Raw genomic sequence first — 21,020 nt, 5'->3', positions numbered from 1 at the left:
GGGCCGTTTTGACTCGGGCTCTTCTGTAGCGGGGCTGTTATGACCCGTGCCCTTTAGAGGCGGGTTCTTTTGACCCGGGCTTTTTTGACGCAGAGCTCGTTTCTCGCGGAGCCCTTTTGACGCGCGGCCTTTTGGACTCGGACCCTTTCGTCACAGCGACCCACTCACCGGGCCCTTTTGATGCGGGCCGTTTTGACTGGGCCCTTTTTGTATCGTGCCCGTTGTGACTCGGGAACTTTTGTCGCGGAGATCTTTTGACCTGGGGCCATTTTGACTCGGAAATTTTTCTCGCAGGCCCCTTTTGACCCGGGCTTTTTCACGCTGGTCTGTTTCGATCTGGCCCTTTTGAGGCGGAGTCCTTTTGACCTCGGCTCCTTTGCCGCAGAGCCCTTTAAACTCGAGCCATTTTGACCCGGACTCTTTTGACGCGGGGTCGTTTTAACTCGGTCCCTTTTGTCGCGAACTTTTGACCCAGGCCCTTTTGACGAGGGGCCATTTTACTCGGACTCTAGCGGGGCTGTTTTGACTCGTGCCCTTTTGATGCGGGTTCATTTGACCAGGCCTCTTTTCAACTAGGGCCCTTTTGTCGCTGGGCCTTTTGACCCGGTTCCTTTTGACGCGGGGCGGTTTTGACTCGGGCCCTTTTGGCGCAGGATATTTTGTCGTGGAGATTTTTCACCTGGGGCAGTTTTTAGTAGGTGCCTTCTGTCACAAAGCCCTTTTACCCGAGCTCTTTTGACCTTCCCTCTTGTACGCGGTGCCGTTTTTCTCGGGGCTATTTGACGCAGGACCCTTTTGACACGGATCTTTTTATCGCGGTACGCTTTTGACCCGGTACCGCTGTGACTTGGCCACTTTTGTTCCTGAGACCTTTTCCTAAGGCCTTCTTGTAGCGGGGCCCGGTTTAAAAAGGGGTTCATTTGACGTAGGACAATTTTGATGCGGGATACCTTTGACGCAGAGCCCTTCTAACTTAAGACCTTTCTACGCGGGGCCGATTTGAATGGATCCTTTTTTCACAGAGACCCTTTCACCCGACCCCTTATGACTCAGGCCCATTTGTCGCGGAGATCTTTTGACCCCGGGCCGTTTAGACTCGGGCACTTTTGTCATGGGTTTTATTCGGGCTATTTTGAACTGTGCTCTTTTGATGCGGAGTCGTTTTACTCGGGTCCGTTTGACGCAGGGCCGTTTTTAGTCGTTTTTTTGTCACGGGATTCTTTTGACCCGCTTTCTTTTGACGCAGGGCCGTTTCGACCTTGGCACTTTTGTTGCGCAGACCTTTTGGGACGGGCCCTTTTCACTCGGGCCTTTTTGTGGCAGGGCCCCTTTTGGAACGGTCCATTTGACGTAATAACCTTTCACTCGCTTTTCTTAACACGAGGCCCTTTTGACTCAGATCTTTTTGTAGCCGTATCTTTTGACCCAGGCCCTTTTGACGCTTGGCCGTTTTGACTCGTGCCCTTTTGTAGAAGGAGACCATTTGACCAGGTCCCTTTTGACTCTGGCCCTTTGGTAGCGGGGCCCATTTTGACACGAGTCCGTTTTACGTATGGCCGTTTTGACGCGGGTCCGTTTTACCTTGAGCTCTTATGTCGCGGAGGCCCTTTCACCCGGTCCCTTTTGTCGCGGAGATCTTTTGACCCCGGGCCGTTTAGACTCGGGAACTTTTGTCGTGGGATTCTTTTATCAGGGCTCTTTTGACCTGGGCTCTTTTCACGTGGAGCCGTTTTTACGCGGACCCGTTTGACACAGGTCCGCTTTGACTTGGTTCTTTTCTCGCGAAACCTTTTTGACCTGGGCCCTCTTGAGGCGGGATCCTTTTGACTGGGGCCCCTTTGTCGCGGAGACGGGAGACCTTTGGAAACAGGCCGTTTTCAAGCTGGCCGTTTTGACCCGTGGCCTTTTGAGCCTGGGTCCTTTCGACCGGGCTCTTTTGACTCAGGGCCCTTTTAACTCGAGCCCTTTTGAGCCGGATCCTTTTGACGCCGGGTAGTTTTGACTCGGGCTTTTTGTCGCGGAAACTTTTGATGCGGGCTGTTTTGACTCGGGCTCTTTTGTTGCGGAGCTGTTTTGACCCGTGCCCTTTTCAGGCGGGTCCTTTTGACTCGGCGTCTTTTGACCCGGGTCAGTTTGTCGCTGACCTTTTGACCTGGCTCCTTTTGACGCGGGGCCGTTTTGACTCGGGCCCTTTTGGCAGAGAACACCTTTGATTCTGGACTTTTTTGTCGCGACACACTTCTGAACCGAGTCCATTTGAAGCGGGGCCGCTTTGACTCGGGCACATTTGTTGCGGAGACCTTTTGACCAGGTTCATTTCGACACGGGCCCTTTGGTACCAGGGCCCAATTTGACACAAGCCCATTTGACGTAGGGCCCTTTTGACGCGGGTCCGTTTTGCCTTGAGCCTTTATGTCGCGAGCCATTTTGACCGTTGCCGTTTTGACTCGGACCTTTCTGTCCTCGCTCTTTTGTCTGGCCCTTCTGACATAGAACCATATATGTAACGCAGCAGCTGAAATGCCTGGGACAGGCATCGGATATGAGTAAATTGATTATTAATCGATCCCTGGCGCACTAAAATTAGTTACACTACTGGTCATATCTCTTTCTTTCTCTTCTCTCTACATCACGTCTGGAGATGAATGTTCTGACTAATAGGCTGCAGTAGCGATTTCAAAAAGTAAGACAATATTCGCTATTAATTATAAATATTATGAATTTTAACTTAATATATACCGGGCAATAAATCGAAAAACTCTATATCGGCCTTTTGCACCCCTCCTCTCCCGTTGGAAATAATCCTGCTGGTGTTTGTGACTATCAAGTTTCTTAGTTACTGTATGATATTGTGCTATATACGGAATAAATGCTTCTGTGTTTTATTTAATAAGAAGAAACTTATTTATATTTATTACGGCCCTTGCTTTACGACAGTGAAACATATTTACGTTCAACGTAATCAGTTTCCATAATTAAATTAGGACAGTGAGGCGGCTCAAATAAGGATAGTAATAATTCATGCATACATTTAGGACTTAGAGTGAAGGGCGCGGTGGCTCAGTGGTAGAGCGTTCACCTCTGGTGCTTGGGGTCCCGGGTTCGATCCCAGCCCCCGCCAAGTGAACTTTGTGGTGGACAAACACCGTGCTCCTGGGTTTTCTCGGGGTTCTCCCGTTTCCTCCCACTTTCTTCATTCCACCATTTCACTCATCTCTCATCATCACCGTCTCCTTTAGCCTAACTGGCACAACCGTAGGACGTAAAACTTAAAGATTTCATTTCATTTAGGACTTAGAAAAGTGTCCTGCGAACACGTCGTAGTAAATTCCTGAAGAGTTAAAAGTGCTAGTAGCAATTGTTAGCAGTTAATAATTTAACATATAATACAATAAATTGAAAAACTGAGAATACGAATCTTTTCAGAGATGACAGTACGCTGATGCTTCAAATCTATACCTTTACTCCCTGTACCTACGTTATTTCCCTAGTCAAAATAAAAACTCTTCAAAATTAATCACAATTTCTTATGCAATCATCCCTTTCTTGGTGTACTGCGCTGTCACATACCCGTCATGGCAATGTAAAGGCACTTTTGGCGACGAGGATACATATAGATGTATAGGTCTACATAAAACAAAAAAAAAAAGGTATTCGTGATATGCAAACATTCAGTTGCTGGTTAATAGTATAATAAGTAAATAGCCTAATAATATTTGAAATAGAATGACTCTGAAAATTACGATACAGTTTCTACACATTCGCTGAACTCTTGAATCGAATAAAATGGATTTGCTATTAACCAATCATGTAACTTTCTTTTATAAACCTTTAGCGCAGGGGCGTCATTTCAGATTTCGCTTGAGGGGGGCAAGGGCACCACAGACATAAGACTTTCACGTTTTGTATGTACTAAGTAGACAATCGATTAAAGTATATGTATCCTCAAACTCTTGGGGGGGCAATTGCCCCCTCCTCCCCCTAAATGACCCCCTGCTTTAACTGAAGCTGCTGTGTGGAAGTTACTAGTTCATATTGAGACACTACATCATTATTGATAGCTTTATCTGACATTACGCTCACAAACTTACAAATTACATAAATAAAACATACATAAACCATGATTATTGAATGTTATAAATTTAAGTCACTGAATAATTTCACTTTACCTGTCAAAATTAAGATCATAAGACAAAGACTGCACTTCGTGCGTCCTCGGGAAGTGACGAGTACGTTGCGTATTAGCTTATACTACTCAATTACGGCACTACAACGATTTTAATCTTTTTTTATTTATTTATTTAACAAGTGAGTAGCAAAAATATGAAATTGTATGCAGATAAAGGTTTTGGCCAGGAAATTAGGTAAATGTAACACTGTACATGGTGTCTATTGCCTCAGACTTTAACTGGTGAAGAAGAAGAAGAAGAAATGAAATAATGAAAAGATGGCAGGAAAGAAGGAAGAAGTAGATACGATGGGAATGTTTAGTGATATTCATGTTCTATGGCATTAATCCTTGTACTTATATGTAAAAATGGCGAAAATTGTAAAAGCAGTTAAAACACTTCGAAATCATTGGAAAAAATCTACCTTTGCTTTCATTGTTGCATCGTATGGAGTAAAGAAAGGGAAGGAAAGTTATGAGTATGTAAACTAAAACATTTTTTAAAAACTACAACTCCTGAATTTGTACACTTAACAGAGAGTGTTTCGTCTGTTCAGCTTTTGTTAATTCGGAAATTTGATGAGTTGCAGTATGTGCTTCGAGTAAAGGCAAGGTTCTAGATTACTGGTCCCCTTCCCATTGAGCAGTAATAAAGACAGAAAACAACGTGCTCTGCGGGGCTCTAACTCGCTTTCACTCGCTAACGCTCGCCCGGCAATACTGTATAAGTTAAATGTATAAACTTTAGTACAGAAAGAAACCTACCCAACTACTAATCTACATGGGGGACCAGTAATCTAGAACCTTCCCTCGAGTAAACCTCATTGTGTGATGTAAAGAATTATGGGCTTCTTTTAAAAAAATACGTCATTTATTCCGCTACGGCCCGCCCACCTCTTCATTATTACAATAATTACTAACGAATAGGTTTGGTTGTAATTCTCTGAGTTACTTAGTTTATACGTCTGGGGGTATGTTTAGTACAAGGGGTCCAGAAGCACGTAAAAACACAATTTACAGGAGAAATGAATGATGCAAGTACTTAGACGTGACATAACGTAACCGAATCTAACCTAACCTAATATTAGTAGAGATAAGCTAAATTCTATTATTTTTTGGGAAATTATGCGGGACCCCTACACTAATATAACATAAACTAAAGTAACCTAACCTACCCTAAACTAACGGAATGTGAACAGAAATTACCAAAATTGTAACTTTTTTTTTTTTTTTTTTTTTTTTTTTAGATAAAAGAGCTGGACCCCTTCTGCTAAACATAGCCCTATGTCTGTCCTGGCGAGGCTTATCGGAACTTGACCGGAAAATAATTCCACCTAATTTTTCTGTACGTGTGTCAATAATAGTGTAATGTATATTTTCGTCATTTATTAAGCTAATCCCGCAAGTTTTTTAAACATGACAATAATTACTTATGAATAGGTTAAGTTGGGTTATCTTAGGCTAGGTTGTTATTTTCTGGTTTCTATCACTCACAATATGTATTTGGCCCGCCGGAGCTCTCATCGCAGTTTAACTCATTTTTAGGCATGCAGGTCAAATTTAGTTACACCATTCCAATAAATTGTTGAAAAATTATAATTTCATCATTTCCGAATCTGGTCGTCCGTATAGTTTTCGGCTGACAGCGTAATAATTGGTTCCATGGTGTACCAAAGTTTAATATGTAATTCAAATAGTATTGCCGAGCGAGCGTTAGCGAGTGAAGGCGGGTTAGAGCCCCACAGGGCACGTTGTTTTCTGTCTTTATTATAACCAAATGGAAACGGGGACCTGTGTTCTTGAACCTTGCCGCCATGATGGTTATGCTACCGTTACATTGACAAGTATAACTTTCTCCACGTTTTTTTTACAGTTGCTTGCTTACCTCATTTTTTACGATCTATTTTTAGCTTTATTATTAAGCCATGAGTTTTACTTACTTTAATAGATTTTCCTAATTACCACTAGCTGTGTTTACAAAACAAATCCTCATTACATTCCCATAATCCTGCCATGAAGTAACCTTGCGCCAAGTAGTTCCCTCCGCTTACTAAATAGTTCCATGTTTAGAACCGTTTATATATATAAAAAAAATAAATAAACACAACATTCACTTTCCTTATACATTATCAAGCACACAAACAAGCAAATTATTCATTTCTTACCGGTAAATTTTTGAAATTTTGCTAGAAATGGACGACCAACTTTGGAACTTAACCTATAATTTCTTTTAGTGCTTCAAAATGTTTGCGCTGGGTGATATGACAGTACCTTACTTAGCATAGGTGAGTTCAAGGCAGAACAGGAAATGATTATTGAATGAAATTAGGTACAGTGTCCGAATATATGTCATAAAATCTACAATGTAAACAATAGAAAGTAACCTGTGCAAAATAACCACTAAAAAGCTTGAATTTAACCAAGTAAAGCAGGGCTAAGTTGTTGAACTTGTACGACATATCCGAAGGGAACAGGCGCGTCAGTAACGGATGATATGCAGGTAAGTCAGAGCACTGGAAACATTCCTCATGTTACAAGAAGCCTTACCTTTTGAACAGCTTTATCGTTACAGAACGTAGGTTAGATTACTTGAATGCCATATGTTAGGAACGTAGTTTAGGTTTATTTTCTATGTGGCATTTACGAGGGTACAGATTAAGTTTAAATACATCAGATCTTGAAAAATTTACAGGTAAAATTGACCACGCTGCATAGAAAAACATTGGGTTATGTCGGACAGAGGGGCCAAGGTAAGTATAGACATAATTTACATTGAAATAACAAAGCTAACCTAACCTAAACTAACCATACCTAACCAAAATTAGGCAATATTTAAAAAAAAGCAACATTTCATATTTAAAAAAAATGATACTCCCTCAGGCCGACATATTCTAAAACGTGTTTGTAAGGAACAAATTTCTCCGGACGATTAATGTAAATAGTAAATAATATAGGTGTTTACAAGTGTAGGCTTACCAGTGTAAAATCATACAAGTGTTATATAATGTTTCACATAAGTGATTTCATATGAAAAGGATCTGTATTAAATATTTTTTTTTCTTGGCGTAGTGCATCAGCACAGTACACAAAAGCTGTAGGCATTACTCGTTGTTTCTACCAAATTTTGATACATTCTTACATTTTAGGTCAGGTTAGAGCTTTGTACTTCTTTTAGCAGAGGGTGCACATTACTACTTTGCAGATTGACTTTAGGAGGGCTCAGAATCAATACAGTGTAGACGTATGGCATAGAAACTGTAAGGCATAAACCACGAACCAACTTGTGCAAGGTGGCCACTAAGAGCACGAATCCTATATGACCGAGTCAGGGCAGGAGCGCAGCCGGGGTGCGTGCACACATACATATAATCACTCAAAATTCCTGATGTCGTTATAACGACGTCATCGGCGAATGCCAGTATTTTGTCAACTTCTTGTTTCTTTACTTATTTTTCCACGCATGGTTGTAATTCTATGTCCCATAGTAGGAGTTCTAATATTGATCCTTGTGGGCATCCTTTCTCTGTTTTAATTACTATGTCGTTCTCTTCATTGAGTATTATTTTTGTATTCTACGTAGTTTCTTATCAGATTCAGTAAGTATTCTGGCATTTGCAGCTTTTTTTACATTTTCAACCTAGGATGGAAACCGTAAATTATCAAATGCTCCTTCTATGTCAATGAAGAGCACAAATACATATTTTTTCGCGTATCTTTCCTTTGATATCATATATTAAAGTATTTATGGCATCTTCTGTCGATTTTCCTACTCTGAATCCAAATTTTAATTTGTTTTCAGTTACATCTCTGTAATTTAGGATTCTGTTTAATGTAACTCTCTCAAAAATTGACACATTTTTAATAAGCATATGGGTCTATATGAGTTTATTTCGGATGGAACCCTTCTGGTCCTTTTAACAGAATAATTAATTTTGTGTTTTCCGCGGCTCTGGAATTTCTTGTGTCCTTATTAGTAGGTTGAAAAGCTTCATTAGGTAGGGAACCCATAAGTCTTTAGTCTTCTTGTATATTTCGTTTTTGATGTCATCTATACCCGGAGATTTCTTGTTTTTAAGTTTTCTAAAGACCTTTTCCATTTCTTCGTTAGTGACTTTGTCCGATTCTGGTACAGTTCCTGTATGTTGTTCACCCATTTTGTTTCTTAGTACTATGTTTCTATCTTTGTCGTTATTATTTTCATCTCTGGGAGAAAAAAAAAAAAATTGTTCGCTAGGACTTTTAGAGTTTCTTCTCTGTTTGAGATGTATGATCTCTGTAATTTCTTGACTGTATTTAATACTAATGGGTTTATTTTTTGTGTTATAAGATTGTATGGTACACCCCATGAATCTATTTCAATATTTTTCTTGAGGTAAAGATCCATCTTATTTTCTTAGCCTCTAGTATTGCTTTCTTATATTTATTCTTTTCGTTTCTATATTTTTAAAATCTTCTTTCCTTTGGTAATGTGTTAATAAGTTGCTTGATAACTTTTCCGGGCTGACGTTGCAAGTCTCTTTACTCTTTGTAGTTTAGGTGTCTAAAAGTTTTCATATACTCTTCTTTTTTGACTTTCCAGAGTAGCCTCTTTTAATGCTTTTTTTTATTGTTCAGTTTCGTGGATTATTGCCCTCAAGTCTTCATTTATTTGGGGTAGATTTAGTTTGTTCTTGAAATAGTCCAATTTGTCGTAGCTATATTAAATTTTTTTCTTTTTTTTTTTGTTTTTCATTTTTTTCAATTTTCATATCAAATTGTATTATTTCGTGGTCGCTGAGAGTGAGTTTATCTCCAATCTGCCAATTTTCAATCCTACTTGTTATTTCATATGTTCCGCATGTCACATCAATATGCCTCTATTCCCTACAAAAGTTGATCTGTTCCCGATGTTTGAGATTACAAGCCCATTTTGCATTACAAAATCTTCAACTATTTCTTCTCGATCATCTGTTTCCGGGGCACCCCATAAGATTGATTTTGCATTTGTATTGGCAAGGATCAATTTTTCCGTATTATTCATCTGCTATATTATCTCTTGAATTTTGTCTATGAAGTCTCGTGTTTCTAAGTTGTATTGGAATTTCATGTTTCCACACTTAACTTCAGCTGTTGTTATCCAATTATTACTATATTGGGTTAATTTCAGTACTTCAATTTCCCTATTCATGATAACTATAAGTGTTTTAGATTTCTGTCTCCGTACATTATTCTTTAGCTTGTTAATTTCCCTTTTAGTTAATATGGTTCCTGTATTGCTGCAATGTCAATCTTTCGGATTTCCGTCAGTCCTTCATTGTGGTTATTTCACTTCCTTGTGCGTTGTTCTGCATGATTTTCAAATATTGCTGATTTTTATCCATATCTCGTATATACGTAGGCATCTGTTCCCGATTTCGTTGGGTCGAAGTATACTCTACCATGCGCACGCACCAGTTGTTTGTTAACATTTTGTAGCGGCCGGTATATCCCTCGTCTCTCAAAGACCTCATACACTAGATCAAGACCTCATCCATTTACTGGGAGATCACAAATTCGCAAACTCCCATCCGTTTACTGGGGAATCATAAATTCGCAGTTCAATTCTGTCGGCTTCCTTCAAGCTTGGAAATGTTTAGTTCTTCCATTTATATGAATATGCCAGGGTGGATTGATTTAAATCAGTCTGATTTAAATCAAATACCGAAATAAAATAATTTAAAGTGAAAATAAGTAAAATCCCGTTTTTGTTGTATTATTTCGGTTACGGAAGTTAATAATTATAATACAATGAGACTCAAATGTACAGTATGTATAGCATAGTATTAAAACAAGTGTCATGCACAAGATGATTAGGGAAAATCCCGTTTTGAACGGGCAACGGAGCAATACTGCTTTTTCTTCGTAACAATGGGTTTGGGTTTTTAAATCGTTAACTATTCCAACGGGGAAATCACCATTGGCATTTGAGACGAAAATTCTTTCGCGTACGCGTCTGCTTGTTTGTTCCCAGATAATAGGGCGTATATAGAGGGGTTCTATCCCCTCCCCGATTTTTTTTTTTTTTTTTTTTTTTAAAGATTTATAACTTTAGGTTAAATTTATGTATTTCGTGCCTCAAGCTAGTTCCAATTTTTCAAAAATATGCCTCTACCAAATACCAGTAACTTTTGTGAAAAGAAGGGACATTTTGATAAATGTTGCTATATTTTTTCCTTAATGCTTAACCTTTTAAATTATATTACCTATTTTTATCCTATTAAAAATCGAATCTTCATTATTCGATTAAAAAAGTACCAATGAACCTTTTTACTTCGTTTTTTTTTTTCCAAGACTGAAGGCACTGTAGAATATGTTACATATGCTTTCACGCCTTTCTGCGTCGAGACATAGTGTGTGATGACATCATAAATTTAAAAAGACATTTTTTTATGCCTATTATTATTATTTTTCGGCAGGCTTACATTTTGCATTCAAAAGACGAAATTTCGCACACTCGTTCAGTGCACCCCTTAGTATTTTTCAGATGTTTTCATATCTCTGCGTGAAAACAGGGAGATCCAGAGGGAAAATGTTAAAAAAAAAAAAAAAAAAAATCCGCGATTCAGATGGGGACATATGAATGGTACCGTTTGAAACGCTGTTCTAGTCTGAAGAGAATGACGTACAAACCATGATCCTAGGATAAATAGAGATGTTTCAGGAAACTGTTGCCTAAGATCCTGTTTTATAAGGGAATCTGGGGATTTGGGGGATATTTTTCGCGGGCTTACTTTTGCACCTAGAAGATTGAAATTTTGCAAATTTATTCAATGCACCCCTTAGTATTTTTCAGTCTTTCAGATCTCTACCTTAAAACAGGGGGTTGGTCCAGAAGGGTAAAAAGTAAAAAAAGGATATTTTTTTAACAGAAAATCTCTTTTTTCTTGATTTTTCCGCCCCAGATACACGATGGAGACATTTGAATGATACGATTGAAAATTTTCTTTATTCTGAAGAGAATAATATACAAATCACGACCCTAGGATAAATAGAGATGTCTGAGAAAATTCCTATATTACATGCGTGTTATCTGGGGCATTGTGGGGAGGTTCTTAGCTCATTGTTAAATATTTTCCCCGCCCTTACTATTCAAGATAGCTTGAAATTTTATACACACATTTAGTACACCCCTTAGTATTTCCCAGTTCATTTTGAGATATATGCATTAACACAAGGGAGTCCAGAGGGAATCAAAATTTGAAAACAAAAAGAAAGTCGGAAAAAAAACATTTTCTCTCAAAATTTCCCGCTTCAGGGGCATGATAGGGAAATCTGAATGTTACTGTTTCAAAAGGTGTTCCATTCTGAAGAGAATGAGGTATGAAACATGATCCTAGGATAAATAGGGGTGATGTAGCTGCTTGACTGAAAGTCTATAATCTTCCTTTTTTAAAAAAAGCCATAATTTAAAAGGGTTAAGAAACAATGATTGGGATTAACAGAGGTTAACAATTGGGGATTAATTCAAAATTCAATCCTAATACTTTCACTTAAATGGCATAATTAGCATTTAATACTAATTCCTAATGCTTTTTCTTCAGTTCGCGACTTGTAATTTACGAGGAGAAAGATTTGATTTAAATAAAAAAAAATCGATTTAAATCAAAAAAATCAACAAAAATGATTTTTTTAAAAAAATCATGATTTTTTTCCACCCTGCTTAATGCAGTCATTAAGTTTTGCTTTTCTTCCAGTTTTGCTTAGCTACACATGTGGTTTATGTTTTCATATAATTGTATATTGTTATTAAGATTAAGATTGTTTATTAAGATTTCTTCATTCATTGGTTTTTCTGGAGTATTAACTCTACTTGAAACTTCCGGATCTTGGATTTGTTCTATATGTTCTTAAATTGGGAAAAGATATTTTTGTTCACCGTGGACAAATGATTCATTAATGTTCGGGGTCTGTTGCATACATTTATAATTCTCTTCGTTAAATTTCTTTTTACTATTTTCTAGAAGTTTCCAGTTCTCCTTTTTCCTTGTCGTTTTATTGTTAGCTTCTCCATTTCGTTTTCTTCAGTTTTTATTTTCGGTTTTTCATTTTCTTTTGTATCATACGTTTGTGTTTCTTTATCTTTCTTTTTTTTAAGTAGTTGTCTTTTTCTTTATAAAAAAATTTCCAATCTTCATTTACCCCTATGTATCTTACTTGGGCTTTTTCTCTTAGTATTCACTAATTCGTTCTTTTTATTCACCATAGTTTATTTTAGAAATTGTCCTTTCTCTGGCAACATTGTATGAGACACATTCTTCCGTTTCTGGATTTTGACATACTTTGTGTCAGGGTTGGCTGGTTTAAACGTTGGTTTAAACCAGCTTTTTTTTTTTCAAAAAAACTAACTGGTTTAAACTAAAAAAAGAAAAAAAGAAAGAAAAAATGCTTTAAATCGTGTGAATTTAATGGTGAAGTTTCCATATATCAAACCATCCGCATTACGTTTATTTACTTTTCACCTTTTAATCAAGGGGTCCCGTGTTCAATTCTTGGTCGAACCACAACCCATTTTTCAAGTGTAAACCAAGTAGCGATTAGAGGTGTCCCTTTAAGCGAAAGTCTTCTCCGTGATAACCTTGGTATTGCATAAGGATGTTAAGCCTGAACATACGAAATGAAACCGAATTATATATTTCTACTTGAATGAATGCCTGTTGTTTTATAAAGAAGCCAAGCTTGCCTCTTATTGATAGAAATTGGCAAAACTTATCAATTGCCTACGTAGCTTCCAACATCAACTTGTATTTGACTTTGTTTTAATTTTATTGAATGATATTTACATACTGAATATGTAATTTAATACCTCAGTTTTAGCGTAGTGATTATGATATGTCGAACCTTAAAATTTTACATACAAATACATTTAAAGTAATAACAGTATTTTCCCAATGGCTAAGGCGGGAGTTTCCCGATTTATATATAATTCTACGTGTGTAACAGTTTATTTTTTTTGTCCTTTTGAAATGACTCTTGACAATTATATTAACAAGTACGCCTATGTAAAGATCAGTACAACGTATTTTTATCAGGAGTTCTTCGTGAGTGAGTCGGCAATCGCATTTGTGACCAATTAGTCCCGGTTTCGTGTCCAAATGGACAATTTCTCTTGGATGTAGGTCGAGAAGCGGTTTGGATTCCGCTTTAAGCTTATGTGACCGCTTCCAGCATAACCTTATTGTTGCATAATAACACCAAAGCGAAACCAACTCATTTCTGTTCATATCTAATATAAATACCCAGAGTAAATTATTTAAACTAAAAAAACTTGTTTTTTTGGTTTTTTTAATAAAAAACATGTTTTTTTTGCCAACCCTGCTTTGTGTCTTAGTTTACATGGTATACATATCTTTGTCTTCACATTCGTCGCAATGAGCCACAATATCTGCATCTCACTTTTTCCTTATTGTCGCAATATTTCGCAACATTATCGAATTCTTGTCAGATAAAACATTGTAGAACAACCAAGAAATTTTTAATTCTATGTGCTTCATAATCGATGTAGACATTTTCTTTTTACACTAATAGTTGCCTCAGCTTCGGTTCAACTTCTATCACCAAGTAGCAGCGTTTTTCTAATTTCTTTACTCTTTTTGGCTTCTTCCGTCTCATTTTCATCAAAATTCTGTTCAAAAAAAGGTTGGAGTAGTTATTCATCCTTTAATTCCCATATATGATCATCAGCATTTTTTTTTTTTTTTTTCGTAGTTTCATCGCACTTGAAATTTTTCTTTATTTCTTCTTTAGTCATTATTTTCCTAATGTCTTCTTTCGTTGCGGTTTCAAGTTCTACCATATCTCTGGTTGTTCTTAAACCAGTTATCTTTAACTTCTCTTTCCGTGGATCAATAACTCCTGTTAATCTTTCCGCTGTTTGCTTTGATCTCCTTGATTCGGTTTTATTATCAAGGCCGGTTTTGTTTTCGCTTGCATTTCCTGTATCTTCAGTTCTTTTTCAATTGGTTTTCTTTATTTAATTACTATTTAATTACTTCTATTCATAGTGGTTGTTTGTCGTCGATTACCGTTTTTTCTGTCCTTCTATACTTTTCTTCAATCTTTTTGGTTAGTGTTTGTATTTCATGTATAACTATATCTGTGTCCGTCTTCTGTTTGTTTGTTACTTCTTCGATTTTATCCGTATATATGTTTCTTTGTTGTTCCCATGATATCTCTGCTCGTTCGAAAGCTTAATTTGTATTTATTAGTTCTTCTTTTGTTTCTTTAAGTTTTTTGTTAGGTATTTATGTTCATCTTCTGATTTATTTAGCTTCCTTGTTTTTTCTTGTAGATGCTTTTCTGATTCATTTCTGTTTTCTGTGAGTTCTTGAATTTCTGTTTCCAGTCTTTTATACTGTTTGTGTCTGTCATTCTTAATTTCTTTTTCCTCTTTTAGCGCCTCTATTCTTTTTACTAATTTCGTGTTTGTTTGCCGTAGGTCCTCCATTTTTTTCCCTCTTCGATGCGGCTTCCTTTCTGGCCTAACATAATTGCCATCTCTGTTATTAGTTTTTCTTTCTAGAGGTTGTCATATTTCTCCTGGTGTTGACCTCGATTTGCTCTAGTTGTCCTAAAGGCTTAACCTGCCCTGTGCTTAACCTTTTTAGTTTCTCAAAGTGAAACTATCTTATTCCAATCTAAGAGATTTTCTATGTAATTCATCTCTTGCTCCAATTGCTCCATTGTGTCGAATCCTGTATCTACTACAGTGTTTTTCTTGGATGTTCAAATGTTGTGGATTCTTCTCTCGCTAATTTTCTTTGTTCTGTTTCTTCCACCCTATTTAGGCGTACTGCAGGATTTATTGGTGACTAGTCTCTAGCTGGCGTCGATACATCACCATTTTGTTTCCGTATTACGCGTTTATATTCAAGTTTCAATCACTAAAATTGTAAATACTAATAAATACACTTAGAGTTAATTCCGATAGGCAAAAGTTTTTTGTTTATGGGCCGATTTGCACGAAACTTTGTAGGGACACTTGGGGTGATGGGGTCACCGATATTTTTCCAAAAATGGGGTCAAAGGTCAAGACCTACCCCATCTTTGGTAGAAAATATAGTTCAGAAGGAAGGAGGAGGAGGGAATGACAAGGGTTGAGGACCACCTCCAAAGTTTCAGGTCCTTTTCGGTCCGGGTGCCATAGTATCCCAAAATTAGCTTAGAAGTCCATATTATTCCACTTCATGCTCGAGAGAAAAGTTAAGTCGAGGAAAGTTGAAAGGCAATATTATTTCCTAAGCAAGAAATACTGTACTTACAACTTTCTTTGCTTCTTGTATCACTCGATTTCCTTGTTCGTTCACTCACACCGAATGCTGAACTTGCATTAATTAGTTTTTAGAATTTTTCTTCCTTCATTCTCAACCACAGTGTTAATAAATGGGAGAATTTTAGGTAGTTTTATTTTTCTACAATAGTTAGTCCGATTTTGGTGCGGATTTCTTTGTCTTATTCGTGAGACTTTCCCGGATCTATCGGTACCATTAACGACCCGGAAAACCCAGTTTTCCTCACGAAAATCTATTCGTTTCTCGTTTACAGAATATTCAAGTATTTTTATTATTAGTTGTAGTATTAGTATTAAGAAGAGCAAACTAGAACAAACTTAATTTGACAGCATACAGTATGTTCCGTGTATGTATTTTAGATAATATAAGTCAAGTGATCTATGTAAAGATGTGATTTTCGTGGAGATTAATGAATTGAAGGCACAGATTTAAAAAAAAGAAAAGAAAGAAAACAAGAGAAAGAGAAAGAAAAAGTAAAAACGGTACATACTTTTGCTTTCATCAAATAGATACAGGCCCATGAGAGTTCAGCATTATTTTATTTTATTTTGTACAAATCGAAGCAGCTTAAATGGTACTGAGGAATAATACAAAAATCAATATTTGGAAAACTTACGTTCAAAATCTCTTCGCAAAGAAATTACGCATGCTATTGAAAGGAAAAAAAAAAACAGATTTACCGAAAAATGCGTCTTGTTTTATTTAAGTCGAGTACAGTTTCAGTGAAAACTCCATTTCTTGGAACTTCTTGTATAAAATAAAAGAAATTCTGAGCAAAGCAATTATTATTTAATAAATAATATACTTTGCCGAAACTGTAACCATATTATTTATTAAATAGTATTTGCTTTGGTAAATCTTCCCTACTATTAAGATTTTTATTATAACAGAATAGATTCATGAGAGTGTGGCAGAATTTTAGTAACTTACTGGAAACTTGCAATCACACTATATTCTCGTCCGGTTTAAAAATTGATGTTCTGACCGTGTAAAATATGAATTTTTTGATGTTAGGTGGCTTTAATATTACGAAAATTTAACTCTATATTAGTAAGGACCGATATAACAACAAAATTACATAATAAATAGCGTTATGTAGTCAAAAATCAACTGTGCCTTTAGAGGAACGTAGAACGGTCAACTTTAAATGGTACACAATAATTTGTTTCCCGGAGGTCTTCGGTAAAATACGGAAAACAAACAAGCGCCTTCGTATCATTCTTCAAGACAATGCGAGCTCTCACACATCTCGTCTAACAACCGACTATTTGAACACTCAAAAAATCGAATTGATGGGTCATCCGCCGTACACTCCTGATTTGGCACCCGATGACTGCTTCCCGTTCCCGAATGTCAAGAATAAATTGCGTAGACAACGATTTTCGTCGGCGGAAGAAGCCGTTGATGCGTTCAAAAACCATATTATGGAAGTGTCTCAAGAAGATTGAAGAAAATGCTTTGACAGATTGTTCGAACGAATGCAAAAGTGTATTCATCATAAAGGAGAATATTTCGAAAAAACAATAAATCAATTTTTAATGACAAATTACTGTTTTTACAGTGTTATGCTCAAAATATAAATAGAACAGTTTTGGTAAGATAGTTAGTACAATAATAGTTCCCTTTATACATTTTCTAATTAAAATTATTACTATTACAAAGAAAGAAAGTTGTTCTTATGTTTATAATATGTGCTATTTTCAGTTCTTTTCAGTTAATGAGAAAATACTGTGAAGAAGCTGCCATGTACGGCGAAGTGCCACTTCCAATCGGAACGAAACCACGCCGACTAACCATCATTCTCAATCCCGTAGCCAAGAAAGGGTGAGTAACATTCACATATATATGTTTAAAGAAGGCATACAAGTATATTTTGATTTCTTTGTGCACTAGTTTATTTCCTTCTTGTTAAAACTGAAAATAGAAGCATTGGCTTATCGGTCACAGGTTGGTATTTCTTAAAGAATACATATTGCACCGTTTTATCAATCAATACGCCATTCATTAGTCGTAGCAATAGAATAGTTAGCGCACGATACGAGGAAGGATCAAAAACTAACGTTACAAACTCGATATTTTTGTTATAGAAGAATGAGGGTAATTTCAATTCACGGAGTTGGCAACTGTGAGAGTTTCAGCCACCCGCCACCTGCAGCGCTAGTTCTAGATAAACAGAAATGGCGACTCGTTTGGAAAACTCGTCTCGCGAAGAAGTCCACTCAGTTATTCGATTTCTGTAATGTGTAAGTGCGGCTGAAACCGGCAACCGGTAGAGGTTTACGGCGAGACTGTGATGTTTCGTCACCATGTCGCAGAATAGTGTCGAAAGTTCGCGCTGGTTATCAAAGAGTAAGTTCAAGGGGATCAGCGACGTAATTAGGCTAGTTGTCGGCCGGGGCAAGAACTCGCCTTAGCGCCCCCCTCTCCCTCCCTTCCTGACCAGCGAAGCACAAACACTCCACGACTACTGTACATCTGATATTGGCATCACATAGTAATTCTCCTATTCCATTTTTTCTTCAAACTGTAAAGCTTGATTTCAAAATTGCAGTACAAAACATCAAACTAATTAGTATTTGATTGCCAAAAAATCTGAAAGTAGCATGCTTGGCAAACTTTGATACTGCTATCATAACTGCAGATCACAATGTTTTTGAAACTATATCGGGATGTGCATATGTGTAGAGTCAAACAGTTAAGCTGTTGTCTCGAGTATTATACTCTGACATTTTGCAAGTCCCTTAAATCGATGTAAGTTAAATGAAAACACAAACAGCTGGAGCAAAAATTTAATTTTACGGGCTCTTTTGGATGCAAAGGTTTTTACAATGACCTCAAAAGATAGCTTTGAAGCTAACTTATGCTCAGTGGATATGATTCTAAGGTTGGTGAGTTGTTGTAGTTCTGTTAAGTTTGTGAGGCAGCTTTTTATGATCTTTAATTTACTAAAACTACTTCTCTTGCCTTATAGTAAAAATAAATATTTGCCCAGTTTTGCGCCCCCCAATCCGGCGCCCGGGGCACAAGCCCAGTTTACCCCCCTTAGTTACGTCAGTAGCGTTGACTGGACTCACCCACTCCTCCATTCCCACCTACGATGAAAATAAATAAACAGTATTGTATTTTAAAAAAAAAGATTTCGATTTAACAATTTTCGGTCAACCAAAGCACCATAAGTTCTAGTGTATTTTCGAGTGTATTTCACTAATGCGAACGTATAATATTTTTGTAAAACGGATATTAGAAGGAAGTTTCCTAATGAGGTAAATGAGGTTTTGCCCTGTTCAACAATGATAAAAAAAATACATATGTATGTCCAGAAATAATTTTCTTCTTTAAGAAAACAAAATAAAATAAAATAAAAGTTGTAACAGAAGTTTAGTTGGCAGAAATCACTGAACGTTTCGAATATTGCATTGAACTTGTTAGTAACTACTCTGTAGAAGAACGAGTACGCAATTATAATTATAATTATATAAGAGCATAAGAGGATGATTTAAATTAACAAAGAATTGCCTACGTACCAATGAATCCTCCCTTGGAAAGCCTAAATATTTTTCTGACCTTTCGGAATTCACAGCTGGTTCCTTCCTCAGTGGCAAGGTGAAAAGGATTAAAACGGATAGGAGATAAAAGGTGTAAAACAAGGAATACATACCACTGTAACGTAAAAGGTAGATTCTCAGATGAACGAACAAAGCGAAATGCAAAAGGAGTGTGTACGGTGTCCGCAATTAGTTTGTTCTTGAAATATAAAGGTCTTCGGGGGGGGGCAAGTTTGTCATTCTTTATAGATGGGTTCTATATTCTTAGTGTGATGCCTGACGCAGCTGGTTTCACGTCTCTCAAAAAATACTTTTTGCTTCGAAAGTATTTAGAGTTTGCTTGTAAATCTCCTAATCTCTTTCAACTTCAAAACAGTTACATTCAGTTGTTTGATATTCATTTGTGTTTTATTACAACAGATTTTACTTATTTATTTATTTTTTTATTTGCAAACCTGCCATAAAATACTAAATTATGGTATAGAACACGAGTGGATAGCAGGGACTTGTTAATTTCATTTCACAGAAATCTCATTTCAATAAGTTGACGAATACCCAAACCTCTTTCATACTTGACAGATGAACCAATTAATACTAATAACCTTAAAGTAGATGAATACTTGTGTTGGCAGGCTCAGTGGTACAGCGCTTAACTCTGATGCGTGGGGTCCCTGGTTCGATGCGATGGACAGCAGGTACTCGTGTTTCCTCCCACATTATCATTCCACTAATTATTTTGGTCACTATTCACGTCTCTTAGCCTAAACTGCATAAACGTGGGACGTTAAGCTAAAATATTTCATTTCATTTTTATTTGTATTTTATTCGTTTTACTTGCAGGAAATCAAAGGCATTGTTTGAGAAATATTGTGCGCCGTTGTTCCACTTAGCAGGTATCAGCGTCAGCGTAATCCAAACAGAATATGAAGGCCAGGCGAGAGGGTTGATGGAAGTCATGGACAACACCGATGCTGTCGTCGTCGCTGGAGGTGATGGCTTGCTCTCGGAGGTAACACAAGTAAAAGTAGTTCTCGTATTCAGGCACAAGTTGCTTCTTAGATGGTAATGGTCTGGCATCAACATTTAAAACTACTGCCAAGGAAAACACTGTATACTTTACGAATCTGTGTTCAAAAATGTTCTCATCTTTTACTTATCCGTTTATATCAAAAGATTATAACCTACTGGGTAAGCACATAGCTAGTTAGATAGTGGCCATTAGAGTACAGCAGTGGTGGCGTAAGGGCGGGGCGAGCGGTGCCCCCGCCCCGGGTCCCGTTTAGTGGGGCCCCACAGTAGGTAAAAAAAAAATACTAAAGAACCTTGTTAGCATGAGCTGCACAAGGACCGTCAGCGTTTATAATCCACATCTTCCCTAAAAGTAAACGCAATCAATTGTCAATCAATATTACGCCAAATAACAGATGAAACAACAAAAATACCTGTCTAATCAGTGCCGGATTTCCGTATAAGCTAAACAAGCTATGGTTTAGGGCCTTACTGTCTTGGAGACCTGCAAAGAAATTTAAAGAAAAACTGAATGTAGATTAAAAATAAATAAAATAATAGTTTCATTATCTTGGGGGCCTCAAAGAAATTTAAAGGAAAAGGATGAATATAGGTCAAAAAAATAATACAAACATTTCACTCTCTTGGGGGCCCAAAAATTAAAGAAAAAATGCTGAATGTAGGTGAAAAATAAATAAAATAAAAGTTTCACTCTCTTGGAATCTCCAAGAGAGTGAAACTTTTATTTTTTCAAGGGAAAAATGTATGCGGACTAAAATATGAATAAGTTAAATAATTCACTCTGTTCAATAATCTCAGAGAAATTTAAAGGAAAAAGCTGAGTGTAGATTAAAATATAGTGAAAGAAAATCTAACTATATTATGTTGTTTACATTCTAAAGTCTTATGATGCAAATAATGGGACTCCGTCTGCTAGCCTAATTCCTAAACTATCACTGTTTATTTATTAATCAGTTTAAGGGAAGGGTACAA

The 21,020-nt window shown here is 37.0% G+C and overlaps 1 protein-coding gene across 2 annotated transcripts in view; it reads left to right on the top strand.

Moving 5' to 3' along the window:
* The first annotated feature begins 4,435 nt into the window (after window positions 1-4,435).
* Window positions 4,436-21,020, top strand: part of Mulk (acylglycerol kinase-like protein Mulk) — an 85,930-nt gene continuing 69,345 nt past the window's right edge. The window contains exons 1-3 of one of the 2 annotated variants that reach the window (XM_081770035.1): window positions 4,436-4,647; window positions 17,179-17,298; window positions 19,860-20,028. In XM_081770035.1, coding sequence (XP_081626161.1) covers window positions 4,538-4,647; window positions 17,179-17,298; window positions 19,860-20,028 — 399 coding nt within the window. In that variant the 5' untranslated portion in view covers window positions 4,436-4,537. Of the gene's footprint in view, window positions 4,648-6,642; window positions 6,669-17,178; window positions 17,299-19,859; window positions 20,029-21,020 lie in introns of those variants that run through there. The other variant, XM_081770036.1, reaches the window with a different exon arrangement.

This window comes from Thermobia domestica, chromosome 8, assembly GCF_964235325.1.
Source record: "Thermobia domestica chromosome 8, izTheDome1.hap1.1, whole genome shotgun sequence".
Taxonomy (NCBI): Eukaryota; Metazoa; Arthropoda; class Insecta; order Zygentoma; family Lepismatidae; genus Thermobia; species Thermobia domestica.
Note: the sequence above shows the minus strand (reverse complement) of the source record. Positions and strands in the feature narration are given on the sequence as shown.